At 42.3% G+C, this 20,024-nt stretch overlaps 2 protein-coding genes across 2 annotated transcripts in view; both read right to left on the bottom strand.

Annotated features, from left to right (window-relative positions):
* LOC138784548 (dyslexia-associated protein KIAA0319-like) overlaps nt 1-7,763 on the bottom strand; it is a 25,882-nt gene extending 18,119 nt beyond the window's left edge. Inside the window, exons 1-7 of the mRNA XM_069960148.1 lie at nt 7,691-7,763; nt 5,998-6,095; nt 5,077-5,164; nt 3,238-3,330; nt 2,644-2,776; nt 2,182-2,410; nt 308-431 (exon numbers count right to left, since the gene is read on the bottom strand). Coding sequence (XP_069816249.1) covers nt 308-431; nt 2,182-2,410; nt 2,644-2,776; nt 3,238-3,330; nt 5,077-5,164; nt 5,998-6,030 — 700 coding nt within the window. The 5' untranslated portion in view covers nt 6,031-6,095; nt 7,691-7,763. The remainder of the gene's footprint in view (nt 1-307; nt 432-2,181; nt 2,411-2,643; nt 2,777-3,237; nt 3,331-5,076; nt 5,165-5,997; nt 6,096-7,690) is intronic.
* On the bottom strand, nt 7,698-20,024 carry LOC138784549 (dyslexia-associated protein KIAA0319-like). Its single transcript, XM_069960149.1, has 4 exons — nt 19,619-20,024; nt 14,051-14,173; nt 8,744-9,468; nt 7,698-7,789 (listed from the first exon to the last, which is right to left on the bottom strand). The coding sequence occupies exons 2-4, from the start codon at nt 14,112-14,114 to the stop codon at nt 7,772-7,774; spliced, it is 807 nt and encodes a 268-aa protein (XP_069816250.1). The 5' UTR covers nt 14,115-14,173; nt 19,619-20,024; the 3' UTR covers nt 7,698-7,771.

The raw sequence follows: 20,024 nt of genomic DNA, 5'->3' as shown, positions 1-20,024 counted from the left end.
TTCTTTAGATAAATTAAAAGCTATAGCCCAACAGCTATTTGAAGTTGGGACATATTTTGTACCATTTACAGTGCAAAATTTCTGCTAAAATATGGTTTTATTTTGGCACATAAATGACCCAAATAAAGGGTCCGACAATAATATGGCCGTGACAATTATGGTCGTACAATACAATATTAGTTTGTGCTATGTAATATATTATAAAGTAAGGTTAGAAGTCACATAGACATTTTCTGTGTTTATGTTGCTTTTTTGTCTGTATATGATATATTTATTTCCTTTAGGTTTTATCATGGAGTTCACCTACCGGGTTGCACAAGCACAGTCACTTGAGCAGTGGATTGCTGGTTAGAAGAATCAGTCACTGTCAACTGGAAGGTATATTCTCCAGCCTGCATAGCGGTAGCTTCAAGATAGGGAGAGCGCACACCCTTTATAATACAAGGGACATTCAGATAAGCTGCAGTACTTGGTATTCCATACATGTCTTTATATTATTGTACAATATAAGAAATTACTTGTAAATTTAATACTTGACATTATATACAATTAGAAGAGTTTTCTTTTGATCTTTTTGGGCAATAAATATCTTATTCCTGCCTAAAGAGCATGTGTCAGGAAATGTATGCTGTCTAAAACAGGCTAGGCTGGATTAAAAGCTCTATCTATTGGTGCATAAGAACATTTCAAAGGAAGCCTGTCAGATTTCATGCTGCCTGTGGTTCTGGCAGCAAAAAACTTCTGACAGACTCAGTTGCAACTATATTGGCTCCCATGCATCAAAAACGTAGCAAATTGAGACATAGTCCTACTGTGCAGAGCTATGCAGCCTTAAAGGGGTTGTCCGGCGATAAAAAAAATTATTCACAGAATAACACACATTACAAAGTTATACAACTTTGTAATGTATGTTATGTCTGTGAATGGCCCCCTTCCCCGTGTTTCCCCCCACCCACGCTAGACCCGGAAGTGTGGTGCATTATACTCACCGCATATCGTGTCGTCCACGGTCTCCGATCGTCAGCAGTGACGTCTTCTTCGGGAGCTTGGCGGATCTTCCCGAGTGCCGGCCATCCTCTGCAGCGTCATCCGAAGCTCAGCCGCGATTGGCTGAGCATAACTGTGCTCAGCCAATCGCGGCTGATGACGCGGCCACGTCATCAGCTGCTCAGCCGCGATTGGCTGAGCACAGTTATGCTCAGCCAATCGCGGCTGAGCTTCGGATGACGCTGCAGAGGGCGGCCGGCACTCGGGAAGATCCGCTGGCCTCCCGAAGAAGACGTCACTGCTGACGATCGGAGACCGTGGTCGGCACGCGACAGGTAATGTATAGCGCACCACACTTCCGGGTACACGGGTGGGGGTGGTGGGACACGGGGAAGGGGGCCATTCACAGACATAACATACATTACAAAGTTGTATAACTTTGTAATGTGTGTTATTCTGTGAATAATTTTTTATCGCCGGACAACCCCTTTAAATAGTTTAATGCTAGAAATAATGTGTTACCCTATCCCATCTGCCCCTTGTTCTCTCTAACTCATGACTTGAGATCAAACAATTCACAGGGTAGTTTGTACAATGGAGGCATATAGATCTTCATAGGATATTTCAAATCAATACTATTTGTAAATTTGCTTTTTGATTGTAGAAAAAAAATGGCAGTAAAAGTGTACATAGCATTTAACATTCTGGTTATACCTTTTTTTTTTACATGTTTTCCTTACATCAAAGATATGCATTAGGAAAATAGCTCCAATGGAAGCCTTCAATATATTTCACTTTATAGGCATTCAATGGCATATGTTGGCCATTGACTTCTATTGTAAAAAAAAAAAAAAAAAAAAAGCATGCTGTTCAGTGTACCTTTGTTTTTACTATACAGGCTTCTTGACGCATACTGGAATAGCATATGGCAAAGTGATGATCAAAACATAATGTGTTCACAAAATAGATAAAAGTGTCCGTTTTCTATATATTTGTTAATATATATTTCTTCTAAAACCAATACCTTTTCTTCCCTGTGCATTTAATATTAGGCTTTTTTATTATCATTAATATTTAATTAAAAAAAAAACCTAAATGGTTGCAATATTATTTTTTCACAATAGAGGTGTATACTTATTTACTACTGTCTCTAGATGCCCGTTAAATTAACCCTCACAAATTCATCAAATTTACCTTCATGGTTATGAGCTTTCCTGTATTACTGGGAATTAAAGACCACTCATAGCCAATGATCTGGTGGTCATCACTGCTCAGATTTCCATTCAGAGAGAAGTGATTTTGAGGAAGGGTTATGAGTTGATTGGGTCCAGCAATGGCAATGGGTGGGTTATCCACAACATCGTTCACTATAACATAGGCTTCAGTAGAGTTTGTTGCTCCATCAGAATCATCCACTGTTAACCTGTAAGTGTAAGAATTTAGTCTAAAACTAAAAAACGTGAATACCCCTAGAACGAAACTTATATAAAAGAAGCACAATAATTTTTTTGGACCTATAATGCTATCCTGTAAAGATGTATATATTATTTACATACATACTGCATACCGCATCACTTTTCACCGTTATATTTTCTGCTGTATATAATACTTTACAATAAAGCAAGCATAGCTGATTTACAACAGTAACAGCTTTACCTAAATGTATAGTTTCCAGGAACCAGATTAGAGAGATGCAAAACTGGATTGTCTTCTCCTGTCTTCATTTCTTGTAATGATCCTTCAATCTGTTCCCAGTGGTATGCTACTACTTTATCATCATCTGTGCTTTCTGTATTGGAATCATAAGAGAACTTACTACCTTAAAAAACTTTATATAGCGTTTATACACACACTGGAATCCCCTGTGAAGCACTAGTGGCATTAAATGAAAAGTCTAAGTGTCGTGACAACAAAAATGCCCATCCTGGCTGCTGAACTGGCCACTCAGCCAATCACTGACTGAAGCGGCGTCCATCAGCCGGGTTGTGATGTGGACACCCTGGAGATCCTGGAGCACGTGGGGGTCCCGTGACCACTTATCGCGGGCATGAGGAGAGGTAAGTGCCTACTTGTAATTTATTTACCTCCCCCTACACGCTGCAGCATTTTAGCAATCGCAGGACTTCTCCTTTAATAAAAAAAAATGACTCATATGGACAAATATGTATACTTTGTATTATGGTGCCCAGTAAAAAATAACTGCTTTATAGACCATCACTTAGTTTTTACGAGGATAACCGCTGTACTTACGACTGGCATCAACATAGGCTGATGTAGTGGGGAGGGATACTTCCTGTGTTTTTGGAGATACAACCGCAATTGGAGGCAGATTGATTCTGGCAGCTATAGAAATTGAAATAAACAGTTTCATTAAATTTGTATGTTGTTTTATGGGATACTGTAAATGGAATCATTTGTTCTAGAAAAAAATAATATTGAATGACCTAAAAAAAAAAGCAGAAAGGCAGGGGGGTGCAGGAATTTAAAGGGGTTGGCCACTTATTAGTAAAATAGGTCTGTGTACAGTATTTCTAACTGTACTCACTGTATATACTAACAGCAGCTCCCTGTGTACCATGCCCTGCGCCCTCCATAGACAAATACAGGCTCAGTGGTGGACACTGGGGGGCGGGGCAAGGTCACATGCTCCTCTATGACGGCCATTTTATGGACAGAAACAAAACCGGGCAGGGAAGCCCAGCCTGTAGGAGGGGAGTCTGATTTTAGCTCTATGAGGTACACAGAGAGCTGCTGTCAGTATATACAGTGAGCACACTTACTAATACTGTATACTGAACTATTTTACTATAAAGTGGCCAACCCCTTTAATAAACAAAGTTCACTTACCTATCCTTGTGCCTCGTAGCGCCGATCCCCAGTTCCAGCTGACAGCCACCTGCAGCTCTTCCAGCTGTACCGTGAAGCAATTTCTGCAATGTCAAGTACCCGGCTGAGCAACTGCCCACTCAGACAATCAGTGAATGGGACGGGACACCACCCCAGTCACTGACTGGCTGAGCGGGCAGTCCCCAAGCCAGGCAGTGACATTGCAGCTGGAAGAGCCGGGTACCCGAAGTACCAAGGTTCCAGCAGAAAATGGCAGCCTGCGGCTGTCAACAGGACCTTGGAATGGTCCTACAGAGGCATGGGGACTGGTATACATTCCTATACATAAAAAGCAGAAATTAATTTTGCATACTACATATACGCTGCGCAGCCCATGGCATATTGCCAAACCTAAGGCTCAATAAAAGGTAGATTCCATACAGAAAATCTTTTGACCCTTCTGCACTACAATAAATATAAACTCAACATATAATTATGATTTTTTTTTGCATATGCCTCGAAACTTAGTCTCGAAGACTGCGAAAAATAAACCTCCTCCTAAATGTGATGTGATAATAAAGGCATTAGCAAAAATGTAAAAACCTATCCTTAGTAGCGGCTCCAGTCAGTGGGGGACATGGAAAGGTAGGAATAAGATGTTTATTATATTTTATATAAGGGCAGCATAATATCAAACATTTTAAGTGCCAAAGTACCCCTTTAAGGCCAATATTACACAGCAGGGGCGTAGCTAGGATTCATGTGGCCCCATAGCAAAAAACTGTATGCCCCCCCCCTCCCCTACACACACACACACACACACACATACACATATATATTTATTTATTCGGTGATGTGGCCAAAAAAAAAATTCTCTTGTGGCCAGAGGCAGAATCCTATGGTTATAGAGGTCAGAGGTTATCAGAGTAGTCAGGCAGAGAGCTAATTGTCTTCTGTATTAACCCTTTTTTGTTTTGCAGCATGTTAGAGAACACTGGGTTCCTTACACACTGCAGTAAATAAGGGGTTAAGCAAAAGGACACAGGAGGCTCTTATCTTCCCTGGGCCCCCTCCCTCCACGGGCCCCATAGCAACCGCCTTCCCTGCCTCTATGGTAGCTACGCCACTGTTACACAGCTGACAAACAATCAAACGTTACATTTTATGTTGGCTTGTCTCTGTACATGGTGTCAAAGATGATTACATTACTGGAATATAGCTGCAGTATCACTTCCTTTAATAATAAAAAAAAGCTATTTTTACCTTGCTTTACAGTAATGTTAACAAATCCTTCTCCAACCACATTTTCTCTTGATACAGACACGGTCAGGGAATACAGGCCTGCTGTAAGCTGAAACAGACAGAAGCATATGAAGGTCTCCCTTGGGACTAATATCCCATTGTTGATTAGTAGGAGCTAAGACCTATATATGAAGCCTATAACACATTACCAACAGCAACTAATCAGTGATCAGATTTTATTTCTTAAAGGGGCTATTTAGGACTAGCTACTTTCTTCTAAAAACAGCACCCTCATCGTCCACAGGTTGTGAATTGTATTACAACTCAGGTCCATACACAAATTGCAAGAGTGATGCGGTTTCTGTACTAAAGCTGCTATGGTTTTTATAATTCTGGATGAACTCTTTAACTCATTCTGGTAAAATGAAAGCTGAGCTCTAATTCATTGCTATGAGTAACAATGTTTATATTTTTTCCTCTCAAATGGTGCACATTTTTGCATTGTAAAATGCTTTAATTTTTCTCATCTCATCGCTGGCATATACTTATATTCAAACATTCGTCCAATCATGTGTCTTTGCTGAATTTAGTACCATTTCTAGAAACCTTTTAGTGACATAATTCTTAAAAAAAAGAAGAAGCTTAAAGGGGGTCATCCAGCGCTACAAAAACATGGCTACTTTTTTCCCTCTCTTGTCTCCAGATTGGGTGGGGTTTGGAACTCAGTTCCATTGAAATAAATGAAGCTTAATTGCAAACTACACCTGAAGTGGAAACAAGAGAGGGGGAAAAGTGGGCATGTTTTTGTAGCGCTGGAAAACCCCTTTCAATGTTTAGAGTGAAAAACATGAAAATCATAGAATGACTCCTTTTGACGTTCACAATTGTAGGATGCCCTATTTCAGTAGAAAATGAAGAAAAGGAGGACGGACACTCACTTACCTTTGACAGTGTAGGTGACCTTGTATTTGACATTTTCAGTTCACCCTGAAAATCTTTAGGTTGTAAAATCAGCTTCCATTCATATCTATAAGGCACATCTGTAAGTAATTGTAATGATAATATGTGAACTCTTTAGTCATTCAAAGAAGGGTCAAATAAAAAGCTCTTTATATGCCATACCAAAATATCTAATACATACGTGCTATCCACATGCATACAATTCCCACTATAAAATATACAGCAGGATCACAATATTCATAAATATCTACCAAACATCTGCATGCCGACCCTAGTCAAATCCATTTCAAGGATTTTCTGCAGTTGTTCATATCAACATATACGAGGGTCAATGACACCGTTACAGTATTCCATATACAGGAAACCTCTCCAAAAGAAGAAGAGACTGCTCTCTTATTCAGACCTTATACCTTATATTATGTCTACTGGCCATGATCTTCGAGAAGACCATTCCCCTAGTAGCCCACGCAGTTTTCGATGGTCATCTTAAAAAGGTTTCATTGTATTATAGAATATGTTAATGTTTATTCATATGATAATATAATAAAGTAAATAATGGGTCCTGTCATTTCAGGCAACACTGCTCTAGTGCATAGTGTTTGTGAATTAGTATCTTTGTACTATATGTGTATAAAAAAAAAAAAAAAAGAAACAGACAAAGCTCTGGCCATTAGGGCTTTTCCTACTAGTCACAACAATGTCCACCACCCATCACTAAGGGCCCTATTCCACCGGACGACTATCGTTCAGATTATCGTTAAATCGTTCGAATCTAAACGATAATCGTTTGGTTGAAATGCAGTTAACGATTAACGACCGAACGAGAAATCGTTGATCGCTTTATAAGACCTGGACCTATTTTTATCGTTGCTCGTTCGCAAATCGTTCGCATTGAATAAGACGTTGTTCGGTCATTCGCAGTAGATACGAAAGCAATAGCGAAGAAATAGCGAAGAAAAAACGATCGCAAATAAGATCATAAGTAACGATTATCGTTCCATGGAAATGAGTGAACGTTTTCAGGTCTTTCGCAATAGCGGTCGTTTGAGATCGTTAACGATTATGCGAACGATAATCGTCCGGTGGAATAGGGCCCTAAGGGTATGTGGCAACTACTCTGCCAGGACACGATATAGGAAGTGAGGGCAGGATATTTTCTCATCTGTGCTCCATCCTGTCAATCACATCCCAGCAGTAGAGAGACAAATGAGCACAGCTTTTGTTAACTGGTGAGAGTGCTGACATATATGAGCACTATTGGGAGGAATCTGCAACAGCAGTGGTCTTTTATCTCTCCTCTATGTGATATAAGTTATAACAAAGAGGAAGACCTTGTGAATGAGGCTGCGGAGGATCGGGCAGCATGTGGGGGTAAAAGAAGGGAATGGAAGTTCCCTGAACAGTGGTGGCAAGTGTCACGAATGCCAGGAAATACATCCTAGGCTAAAAGAACAGCTAGAAGCAATGCGGGGCAAAGAGTGACCCCGCTACTGTTAATGCAGGTAAGCATCATACAGCAGGCCCGCAGTGTTTCTTGTAGGTATTGTACACTTTCTTTCATTCTTTCTCCTGCATGGCAGGCCACACAAAGCAGATGTGAGTACAATAAAGGGGTTGTTCTCATGTTATACTTGTCCATATTGTATTAAGTATGGCTATAAATTGCATGAGTCACCTGCTGGTGCTTCAGGGCTCACAAAGACATTAAGCTGAACTTCATGAGTTGGCAAAGTCACTTCAATGTTGCCGGCAGTAGTCACTGTGAGCTCACTCGCTGTAAGAAAAGCAGCACACATTAAGTATGACAATCCTTCCATGTATAAGACCTTATGAACATGCCTTATTATGACTTTGTTTTGCCTCCAGTTTAATCCAAAGTTTCTCTGTCAGACAATGGATGCTGATTCTGAGGTAGAAAAGCTCTGTAGAGCTCTATGTGCAAAGGAAGTTGGTTCATACTAAAAACTTGATATGTTTACATGAATAAGACATTGACAATGATTTTTACCACCTTTTCCAGCGATGAAGTAACAAGAAAGTCACATGATATTTAACACTTTACAATAGTTTATTGGATCTGTTCCTCTGGTTTGGAGATAACATTACATAAAAACGTCTACTTGCCGGGATTGTCTGCCGTAGAGGTGTATGCCCCATTATTTGTGATAGAGGGACTGGTTGGTACTGTGCTATTCAGGTCATTCCCCGGAGTCTCTAGAGTAGTCTGAAAAGTTGGCAGTTTTTCACTTTTCGTAAAAACATCAGATGAGAAATGTTTCTCCGATGTAGAATTAGGAAAAAGATTTGGAAGCTGCATATATATGATAACATACAACTTTAGTAAAAAAATGTGTAGACATATACATGGGTTATAAATATATATCATATAATACGGTCCTATACAAAAACATACAAAAAAAATGTCACAGTAACATACAACAGAAGATTTATCTAAAGAATCTGTATAAATCTATAAACTATGTACGAATCTAATATCGCGTTTATGCACTTTAAAAGGTGCTTCACACAGTACAGTACCCTCTATATATTTTCTGCATAGTATATAATTCTTATCCAGGATAGTAACACGGTTTGTAAGGCTGAGAAAAAACATGTACATCCAGTTCAGCCTATTACCCTGTAGTGCTGATCCAGATAAACAGTTTATAAAACTAATATTATTAATATTTTTATTCTGTAAAAGAATGGTAGGAATAAGAATAGATACCTCTTCTGCAAAAGCCTCTGTTGTTTCCACTGGACTTGTCTTAAGCATCTCAGTTGTAGTTGAAACTGAATCTCCGGATGGTGTCTCAGATACATGGTTCATATTCCCTTTAGTCAAGGGCTCTTTTCTGGGATGCTCTATTACATCATCCTCATCATCATTACGTCTGCCAATTTCTATGGTAGTGGTGTTCTTATTGAGTTCAGGTAAAATCCAACCTAGATAGTCCAGGTCAGGTCTTATTTTGTCCCCCTCCTTAGCATGTAAGGGAAGTAAATCTAACTGGGGGCCACTGTAGTCATCTGTGTAGTCGGTCAGCTCTTCAAGGCTTGGCTTCTTAATCAGGGAAGAGAGATCTTTAAAACTGGCCATATCATCCTCCTGGTCACCCTGATCCGTCAACGAATATTCTCCATTGGGTGGGATGTTTTCGTAGAGTGCAAATGGAATAAATCTTGGAGAAGGCCTCAGGACAAAAGTTAGATAAGACTGCATGTGGTCTACTTTTTGGGGTTCACAACTCTCTTTATGTTGACAGTTCACAATATAGCACTGTCGGCTCAACATCCAGGATAGGTCACAACCGGAATGGTTACAACAAGCCATAATGCAGTCAGACATAGTTCTAGCGTTCGGCACTCTCTTTAGATGTGTCTTTTGCAGATTAGGTGATATAGCTGCATTAGTAAGGACAGCACCTTCCCTGCATTGGTCACATAGGTGGCCTGAAAATTAGGTAATTAACATATATGATATCTCAGACAAGTCATATATGACAACAAGTGAATTGGTCACACCCAACCACCTACATAGTTGATGGTCCCACTGGATAGATATCAATAAAAGCATTCATAAAATACCTTTAATGTCTTTGTTTTAATTTTCATGAAATTCCTTTATTCAGGCTAGTGTCAGGGAGGCGGAGCCTATCATTTTCTGGGCCCTAGGACTGCAATGCCTGACAGTGCTGTATATTTGATACTTTGCATAATCAGAGAAACACACAGTACATACAGCACAGTGAGGCATAGGGGTCATACAGGAACCCCACGTTCATGTCCAAAATAAAGGTGATGTTTTATGAAAAGAAAATCACAGACACAAGCAGTAAAGATCTCTTGATACCACTGGTGCTGCCAGCTTGTTAGGTGATCAGGGCGTGACAAATTCAATTTAACATATACATATATATGTTTCTTTATTATTAAAAAATCATATTGTACTATTGAACTAACTTTTTATTATAATTTAAGGGCTAAGGTGAAGGCTATGTTTGTATGTATCATAGTGCAACCCCCCCCCCCCCTAAACCCCCCCCCCCACACACACACACATATTTTCCCCATAGGTCCTTAAAAAAAATGTGGCATGTATGGTCTCTACATTGTGCTGCATGAGGTCTAGTTACTTCTATGCCTATATGATTCTTCTCTGCAGTTTGCCTTTTATGTGCTCTCCTCTTTCTCTCCAGCCAGTGTCCTCCAAGGTTTCTCCATCCCCACTATTCCTCCCCCCACCCCGTTTACTATCCGAGCTGGTCTGTTACCTCCCCCACTGCTGTAATCGCTAATACTAAAGGCCCTATTACACAAAATGATTATCGTCTTGTGTAATAGAAGACAACGATCAGCCAACATGAACATGTCGGCTGTTTGTTGTCTGTCATTGTCTTTCAACATGTTGAAAGACAAAGGACTATGATAGCAACTATCTGCTGCCGCGGCTCTGTGTAATAGGAACGGTGGCAGCAGACCACTGCTATCTTCTATGGGCTGCCCAGACGATCTATCGATTACCCGGGCAGCCTCCCCCTGAACTTAGCCGCTCGCTGCCGACGCGTGTAATAGCGCCGGCGGCGAGCAGGGAACAAGCTCATTTGCTCCTTTCCATGGCCCGTGTAATAGGGGCTTAAGTAAAAAGAATGTCTGTATGACAGATTTATCTTATCTTTCTCTAATTAGCAGCTAAATGGTAGGAAATGTCTAATGAAGATGATTTAGAAAGTAGTTTAATTTTGCATTGAAACAAATCAACAAAAAAAAAAAAAAACTGCTCAAAGGGAACTACTCCAGAGAAAACAAATTGTTTTTAAATCAACTGGTTTCAGATTTGTAAAATACTTCTATTTAAAAAGCATTAAAGGGGTAGTGCGGCGCTCAGCAATTATTCACAGAATAACACACATTACAAAGTTATACAACTTTGTAATGTATGTTATGTCTGTGAATCGCCCCCTTCCCGTGTCCCCCCACCCCCGCACGTGTACCCGGAAGTGTGGTGCGATATACATACCTGATGCGTGTCGACCCCAGTCTTCTGTCGATGCAATCTTCGGGAGGCCGGCCGACTCGCTGCAGCCGTCCCGCATGCTGGCCCCCCTCTGCAGCGTCATCAGCTGCTCAGCCGCGATTGGCTGAGCATAAGTGTGCTCAGCCAATCGTGGCTGAGCACAGTTATGATGCGGCAGAGGGGGGCCGGCAGGAGCGGGTTGGCCGGCCTCCCAGAGATGTTGTCTTTGAAGAAGATGACGGACAGGGTCGATCGACACGGATCAGGTAATGTATAGCGCACCACACTTCCGGGTACACGTGCGGGGGTGGGGGGACACGAGAGGGGGGGGGGGCGATTCACAGACATAACATACATTACAAAGTTGTATAACTTTGTAATGTGTGTTATTCTGTGAATAATTGCTGAGCGCCACACTACCCCTTTAATCCCTTCAACATTTATCAGCTGCTGTATGCCCTGCATAAAGTAGTCTATTCTTTCCAGTCTGACACAGTCTCCCACCTCTGTCTGTTCAGAAACTGCCCAAAGCAGTGGCAAATTCCCAATGAATTTACCTCTTCCTGCAAGACATACAGAAGCTGATACATACTGGAAGACTTGAGATTTTTTAAATAGAAGTAATTTACAAATCTGTGTAACTTTCTGAAACCAGTTGATTTAAATGTAATTTTTCCTCTGGAGTACCCCTCTAATTAACAGTGCTCAGGGTGCAGTTAAATAGAAAAAACTCTATACTTGCCCTCTTGCTGCCCCCTGCAGCCACCCAAGTGTAGTTTTTTTTTCTATTTAATTACATCCTTAAGATAAATAAAATAAAATGTTTCTAGACTACTCCTTTAAGTAGACAAACAATTGAAATCTTTTTCATTGATTTAGAGAGCAACATTTCCATAGTGAAAATATTTATAATTCAATTCATGCCTATTACCCAATTATAGTTCTCAATGAGTACGTATGAAGATATGCTTCCTCAGATATGTAATGATTGAGAACAATGGCATACAAATAAAAATGTACAATGTCATATAAATAAAACCCTGTGTTTTCAAGACATGTCTGTAAGCATCTAAATCAGTGGCGTCGCTAGGCTGTTTTATTCGGGGCTCATGCCCCGAATAAAATGCCTGCTGCCCCGGATCTCTTCTGCCCCGCTCTTGCGAGCCAGATGCGGCTCTTTTGATGGCCGCATCTGGCTCGCAGATTGCAGCTGCTGCTGTCCTCCTTACCTGCTGGCCGCCCGCAGCGCCCGGACACGCTCCTCCATCCAATCAGTGGAAACCGGGAGTGTGGGGCCGCTACGGTGGGCCGTGGTGCACGCATCCAATTAACGCGTGCGCCACGGCCCGCCGCAGCGGCCCCACGCTCCCGCTCCGATTGAGTTGTAGGAGCACCTCCGGCCGCTACGGTAGGTGAGGCGGACAGCAGCAGCCGCGATCTAGAAGGAGGTGAGCAGGCACGGGGGGAGAGAAACGGGCGAGAAGCACAGGGGGAAAGAAGCAAGGGGGGAGAGAAACGGGAGAAAAGCATGGGGGAAAGAAACGGGAGAAAAGCATGGGGGAGAGAAACGGGAGAAAAGCATGGGGGAGAGAAAGAGGGGAGAAAAGCATGGGGGAGAGAAAGAGGGGAGAAAAGCATGGGGGAGAGAAACAGGAGAGAAAGAATGGGGAGAGAAACAGGGGAGAAAGCATGTGGGAGAGAAACAGGGGAGAAAGCATGTGGGAGAGAAACAGGGGAGAAAAGCATGGGGGAGAGAAACAGGGGAGAGAAACGGGAGAAAAGCATGTGGGAGAGAAACAGGGGAGAAAGCATGGGGGAGAGAAAAATGGGGGAGAGAAACGGGAGAAAAGCATGTGGGAGAGAAACAGGGGAGAAAGCATGGGGAGAGAAACAGGGGAGAAAAGCATGGGGGAGAGAAAGAGGGGAGAAAGCATGGGGGAGAGAAACAGGGGAGAAAGCATGGGGGAGAGAAAGAGGGGAGAAAGCATGGGGAAGAGAAACAGGGGAGAAAAGCATGGGGGAGAGAAAGAGGGGAGAAAGCATGGGGGAGAGAAACAGGGGAGAAAGCATGGGGGAGAGAAAGAGGGGAGAAAGCATGGGGAAGAGAAACAGGGGAGAAAAGCATGGGGGAGAGAAACAGGGGAGAAAAGCATGGGGGAGAGAAAGAGGGGAGAAAGCATGTGGGAGAGAAACAGGGGAGAAAAGCATGGGGGAGAGAAACAGGGGAGAAAAGCATGGGGGAGAGAAAGAGGGGAGAAAGCATGTGGGAGAGAAACAGGGGAGAAAAGCATGGGGGAGAGAAACAGGGGAGAAAAGCATGGGGGAGAGAAAGAGGGGAGAAAAGCATGGGGGAGAGAAAGAGGGGAGAAAAGCATGGGGGAGAGAAACAGGGGAGAAAAGCATGGGGGAGAGAAAGAGGGGAGAAAAGCATGGGGGAGAGAAACAGGGGAGAAAAGCATGGGGGAGAGAAAGAGGGGAGAAAAGCATGGGGGAGAGAAAGAGGGGAGAAAAGCATGGGGGAGAGAAAGAGGGGAGAAAAGCATGGGGGAGAGAAAGAGGGGAGAAAGCATGTGGGAGAGAAACAGGGGAGAAAAGCATGGAGGAGAGGAACAGGGGAGAAAAGCATGGGGGAGAGAAAGAGGGGAGAAAAGCATGGGGGAGAGAAAGAGGGGAGAAAAGCATGGAGGAGAGGAACAGGGGAGAAAAGCATGGGGGAGAGAAAGAGGGGAGAAAAGCATGGGGGAGAGGAACAGGGGAGAGAAATGGGGGAGAGAAACTCAGAGGGCCCGGGCCCCGGATGTTTTAGGACCCTAGCAACGCCCCTGATCTAAATCCAGGTCTGTGCACAAGAAGCACTACATGTATTTTGGTATAACTGACCACCTGACCTTTTTAGTGTTAATGTAAAGAGGGTTGCTAAATAACCTGCACATAATAATCTTAACAGAATGCCATACATGAGAGGAAACGTAACCATTCTAACATAAATCAGACTTCAATATGATAAACAAGCCTTACCAGCAATTGTGCACAGCCAGATAAAGAGAGTGTATATACACAGGGTTATGATGCTAGGTGCCATTATTGTGTGCTGTCAGTGAACGCCTTTTTCTGTGTATTATTCATATTCTGCTTTAACACCTGGTAAAAAAAAAAAGCAAAATGCATTAATTGTATATTCCAAAAGTGTAATCTAGTCCAGTATGTATGGATTATTAGTATATGTACTTCTGACTGGAGGAGAAACTGCAAAACCAGTTGCTGACTCAAAAATCAGAGCACAAAGGAAAAAAATTTTTATTACAAATTTACTTTATATTAATAATATTAATGTAATAAGCCAAAAGTTTGTTCTCTGACAGAACATGACCTTAGTGCTCCAGCAGGAGACAACTGTACTTTGGACATAACTTTGGTGCTGATCACTTTATACTATGGTCTATTTTTTGGGGATGGGTTACTACTAACCTATTAGAACATATTAATCATGTGTCCTGTGGTACAATAATATATTACAATCTGTGTTCAAACCTTGATATACATGTTGTGTACAGATTGAGGATGGACGTCAAATCATTTGCCCTGGTGGTGGTTCTCAGGAAATTCCAGTTTTTTAATGGTTTTAGACTAAAAAAACTGTCCATCCTTTGTCTAGCAAGTGTCCAAAAAAGGTACAGTATAATGATGCAAAAAAATGATCCAGTTTTTTTTGAGTGGGGGAGGGGGCATGTACCAACCTGTATGACTATCCATTACATCTTATGTACTGTCATCCACCAGGACTATGATAAAGCTGCGATAATAATAATAATCCCTATGGGGACTTCAATGGGTACCTTGCCAGTTATTATCCATCTTTCTCTAAAAAATGGTTTAAACTTCACTGAAGAAAGCATAGACTTGTTATTATGGATATTGTTTCTTCTTAATAGTTAGCTTATACCGCTGCATTAAGCATTGTGTGACAATTGTCTTTATTGATCTAAGGAAGAGGATTGCTTGGCAAAAACATATTATTGCTGTAAGACCATACAGTGAAATAATTATTTGATCCCTTGCTTTTTTGTATGTTTGCCCATTGACAAAGACATCAGTAGTCTATAGTTATATGGGTAGGTTAACTGTCACTGTCATGAAAAATTTTTTGCAGAAATAGTCCAGGTGATTTTAAGAAACTTTGTAATTAGGTTTATTAGCCGAAAAATGCATTTTTATCATGAAAAAGCAGTTTGAAGCTCTCCCCCCTGTCTTCATTGTTCTCCTATGGAGAGAGCTAAATAAAAGACCAAAACAGGACAACAAAGAGTTAATCTACAAATACCTCACCCTTTATCTCCTCTGACAGTCACCACTGACCTCTCTGAGCTCTGAGAACAGCGGTCACCCAGCTCCGTGCCTGTAATCCTCTGTTATCTGCTTTCTACTGTGGGCTAACTCCCTCCTTCCTCCTCCCCCCTCCCCTCTCTCTAGAACAGACTGGGTATGTCTAATGCAACAAGTCACAATTTCCAAATTTTTTTGCAGTGGATGGAAAAGAGAAGGAAGGTGGGACCTGGGAAAAGGCTTTTTAAATGCATATAATGGCATATAATTGGCTAATAAACCCAATTATAAAGTTTCTTAAAATCGCCTGGACTATTGATTTCTGCAAAAAAATAAAAAAAATACGACAGTGACACTTTAACAGTGAGAAATAGAATGTTAAAAAATAAAATCCAGAAAATCATATTGTATCAATTATATGAATTTATTTTGCAAAGAAAAATAAGTATTTTATCCCCTACCAAGCATTAAAGGAGAAGTCCGGCCAAAATTAATTTTTGATATGTTGTTACTTATGAAAAGTTATACAAATTTCTAATGTACATTAATTATGGGAAATGCACATATAGAGCTATTTCCCTTAATTTAGTAGATCAGGAAGTGTTAGAAATATCTCTGAAGAAGTGACGTCACGACCCAGGGTGTAATTCCTATGGAGTGTCCAGCAGGGGGCCCTCTCTATATAGAAGTCTATGGGACTTTATTGTTTCTATGGGTTTCTATGTAATGTAATGTAATGTAGTGTACAGTGCTTTATTGAATGAATACATCTATGGAATACTTTGGGGAGCAAGTGTCCCTGCTCCCCAAAGTATTGCATAAATGTATTCATTCAATACATTCAATACACAGTAAGCCCGCCGATCCGCCGCATTTCCGCCGCATTCCCGCCGATCCGCCACACGCTGATCCGCCGCATTCCCGCCGATCCGGACCATATACATTGAACTACAGCTCCCATCATCTGCTTATAGTATGAACAGGTGTGGGAGCTGTAGCTGGGTAATGGATATGACATGCCGCCGGGCGCAGGGGGGAGCCGCTCAGTACACAGGAGCGCTCCCCCCTCCTCCTCCTCCTTCCGTGATAACTTCCGCCTATACCAATGCTGAGTCCCTGCCTGGCCGCCGCTCTCCGCTCTCCCCCCCATACATACCGGCTCCCGATGCATCCTGGTGTCCGCGCTGATGCCGGGAGCCGGTATATGTGAGCGGAGAGCGGCGGCCAGGCAGGGAGTCAGCATTGGTATAGGCGGAAGTTATCACGGAAGGAGGAGGAGGAGGGGGGAGAGCTGCTGTGTACTGAGCGGCTCCCCCCTGCGCCCGGCGGCATGTGATATCCCTTACCCAACTACAGCTCCCATCACCTGTTCATACTATAAGCAGATGATAGGAGCTGTAGTTCAATGTATATGGTCCGGATCGGCGGGAATGCGGCGGATCAGCGTGTGGCGGATCGGCGGGAATGCGGCGGAAATTCGGCGGAAATGCGGCGGATCGGCGGGCTTACTGTGTATTGAATGTATTGAATGAATACATTTATGCAATACTTTGGGGAGCAGGGACACTTGCTCCCCAAAGTATTCCATAGATGTATTCATTCAATAAAGCACTGTACACTACATTACATTACATTACATTACATAGAAACCCATAGAAACAATAAAGTCCCATAGACTTCTATATAGAGAGCGCCCCCTGCTGGACACTCCATAGGAATTACACCCTGGGTCGTGACGTCACTTCTTCAGAGATATTTCTAACACTTCCTGATCTACTAAATTAAGGGAAATAGCAGTATATGTGCATTTCCCATAATTAATGTACATTAGAAATTTGTATAACTTTTCATAAGTAACAACATATCAAAAATTAATTTTAGCCGGACTTCTCCTTTAAAGGGGTTATCCAGCGAAAATCTTTTTCTTTCAAATCAACGGGTGTCAGAAAGTTATATATATATTTGTAATTTACTTCTATTTAAAAACTCAAGTCTTCCCATACTTATCAACTGCTGTATGTCCTACAGGAAATGTTGTTTTCTTTTCAGTTTGACATAGTGCTCTCTGCTGACTTCTCTGGCTGAGACAGGAACTGTCCAGAGCAGCAGCAAATCCCCATAAAAAACCTCTTCTGCTCTGGACAGTTCCTGTCTCGAACAGTGGGGTTTCGCTGGATAATTCCTTTAAGAGTTCTGGCTCTTACAGACCAGTTAGACACTCCTAACCAGCTGTTACTTGCATTACAGACTCTAACCTCTACATTATAGGCAAGACAAAAGAGTTTTCTAAGGATGTCAGGGGCAAGATCATAGACATGCACAAGGCTGTAATGGGCTACAAAACCATAAGTAAGATGCTGGGTGAGAAGGAGACTACTGTTGGCGTACTAGTAAGAAAATGGAAGAAATACAAAATGACTGTCAATCGACATCGGGGCTCCATGCAAAATCTCAACTTGTGGGGTATCCTGGATCACAAGGAATGTGAGAGATAAGCCTAAAATTACATGGGGGGAAGTTGTTAATGATCGCAAGGCAGCTGGGACCACTGTCACCAAGAAAACCATTGGTAACACATTACGCTGTAATGGATTTAGATCCTGCAGTGCCTGCAAAGTCCCACTGCTCAAGAAGATACAAGTGCAGGCCCATCTGAAGCTTGTCAGTGAGGTTTCTGAGAGTGAAAGTCTGTGGTCAGATGAGACAAAAATAGAGTTCTTTGGCATTAATTTAACTCTCCATGTTTGGAGGAAAAGAAATGTTGCCTATGACCCAAAGAACACCATCCCCACTGTTAAGCATGGAGGTGGAAACATTATATTTTGGGAGTGTTTCTCTTCTAAGGGCACATGACTACTTCACTGCAACAATGAGACAATTGGTGGAGTCATGTACTGCGAAATCTCCTTCCCTCCGCCAGGATATTAAAAATGGATTGTGGCACGACAATGGCCCAAAACATACAGCCAAAGCAACAAAGGAGTGGCTCAAAAAGAAACACATTAATGGTGCGTTCACACCTACAGGATCTGCAGCTGATTTTCTGCAGCAGATTTCATTTAAATAACTGAACACAGCATCAAATCTGCTGCAGATCCTGTAGGTGTGAACGCACCCTAAAGGGGTATTCCGGAAAAAATTAACTAGGAGGTCACAGGGGATCTGACCCTTGTACCCTCCGGTGATCTCCATATGGGACCCAGCCAGCTCTGTTATGAATAGAGCCTCGGGTCGGCATGCGGCTCTATTCATTCCTATGGAGCAACGGAAAGAACCGAGCACAACGCTCTTCCGGTGTACTCAGCTCTTTCTGTCACTCCATAGGAATGAATAGAGCCGCGGATCAGATGCCGACCTGGGGATCTACTCATAACAGAGCCGGTGGGGTCCGATACGGAGATTGCTGGGGGGTTAAGGGGACGGACCCCCGCAATCTCCTAATTTAATTTTTCCCGGAATACCCCTTTAAGGTCATGGAGTGGCCTAGCCAGTCTTCAGACCTTATCCTATAGAAAACTTATGGAGAAGGCTGAAGCTCCAAGTTGCCAAGAGACAGCCTTAAAATCTTTGGGGGACATTTATTAGGTCCGACGTTTTATGCGCTGGACTTAAAAATGTCCCCGCAGCTCTGCCGGTATGGACATTTATGTAGAGGCGTACTGCCTCTACATAAATCCTGTGCGCACGGCAGAAAACCTACACCAGCTGATACATGTCCCCCTTAATCTTGAAGTGAAGTGAATTCCCCAGTGTTGGAGTGTCATGTGATGTTCTTTCATAACATATTTAACAAACTTTGCATGTCCTATATTTATTTTATGTCATAGCAAAAAGCTACATTAGTTGTTGACCCCTTGATTCTTATAATATAATAATATATAAATGCAGCCATATATTTAGTGTAGTATAATACTATAAGGTATACAGCTAAATAAGTACAAATCGGGTAAGGTACATATTGTTTTAAAACGTAAGGGTGTTCTCCTTTAAAACGAATACTTGACTGAGTGTGGCGGAGCTGTACAATGTCATTACAGCTGACGATATTGAAATCATACACCATTATATAAGCATCACTGTTGGTGCAATGTATTCCAATGGTTTCCAGAGGTAAAACAGGTCCCATGTGGTAGCTGATAATGCATCCAGCATGAGCTTGCAGTTTCTGGCCCTCAGCTAAGACACTGAGAGCAGGCAGTGGTTTATGACTAGCCAGGCAGACTGGGATTTGCAGCACAAGATGCACGGCCCTTTGTTTCTTACCTGGATCACTGACAATGGTGATGAGATGCTAAGTGATGTCTGGGTGAGGATTCAGGCTGTTGCTTGTCAGATGCTCAGCGGTATATCTTGTGCTGTCTGATGTCTTCCTCTCTATCTCCTTCCTCTTGTCCACAGCCGTGCTGGAGGTAAGGGGAGTGGTGGTGATGGAGCAGCAGCAGTTGCTGCAGGGGGTGGAGGTGGGGCTGGTACAGGCAATGCTCTGTGGAGGAGACAAGGAGAGCTGTGATGCTAGTGTGGCTGTACTGAGCAGAAATAAAGAGGGAGGGAGGGATGACCATCAATTGTAACAGTCGCTTCCACATCTCTCTGGTTACTAGACTAGATATGAAATATGTTTTTATTGCAGAAAATGCCAGAAACCAATGTCTCTGTACACAACGCTGCC

Source organism: Dendropsophus ebraccatus, chromosome 2, assembly GCF_027789765.1.
Source record: "Dendropsophus ebraccatus isolate aDenEbr1 chromosome 2, aDenEbr1.pat, whole genome shotgun sequence".
Lineage (NCBI taxonomy): Eukaryota > Metazoa > Chordata > Amphibia > Anura > Hylidae > Dendropsophus > Dendropsophus ebraccatus.
The sequence above is the reverse complement of the archived record's forward strand: the minus strand, read 5'-3'. Positions and strand labels throughout refer to the sequence as shown.

Coding starts and splice junctions, on each gene's coding strand:
- LOC138784549 (XM_069960149.1), bottom strand. CDS start 14,114: ATGGCACCTAGCATCATAACCCTGTGTATATACACTCTCTTTATCTGG. Junction 9,469..14,050: donor CTGGCTGTGCACAATTGCTG/GTAAGGCTTGTT, acceptor CCTAATTTTCAG/GCCACCTATGTGACCAATGC.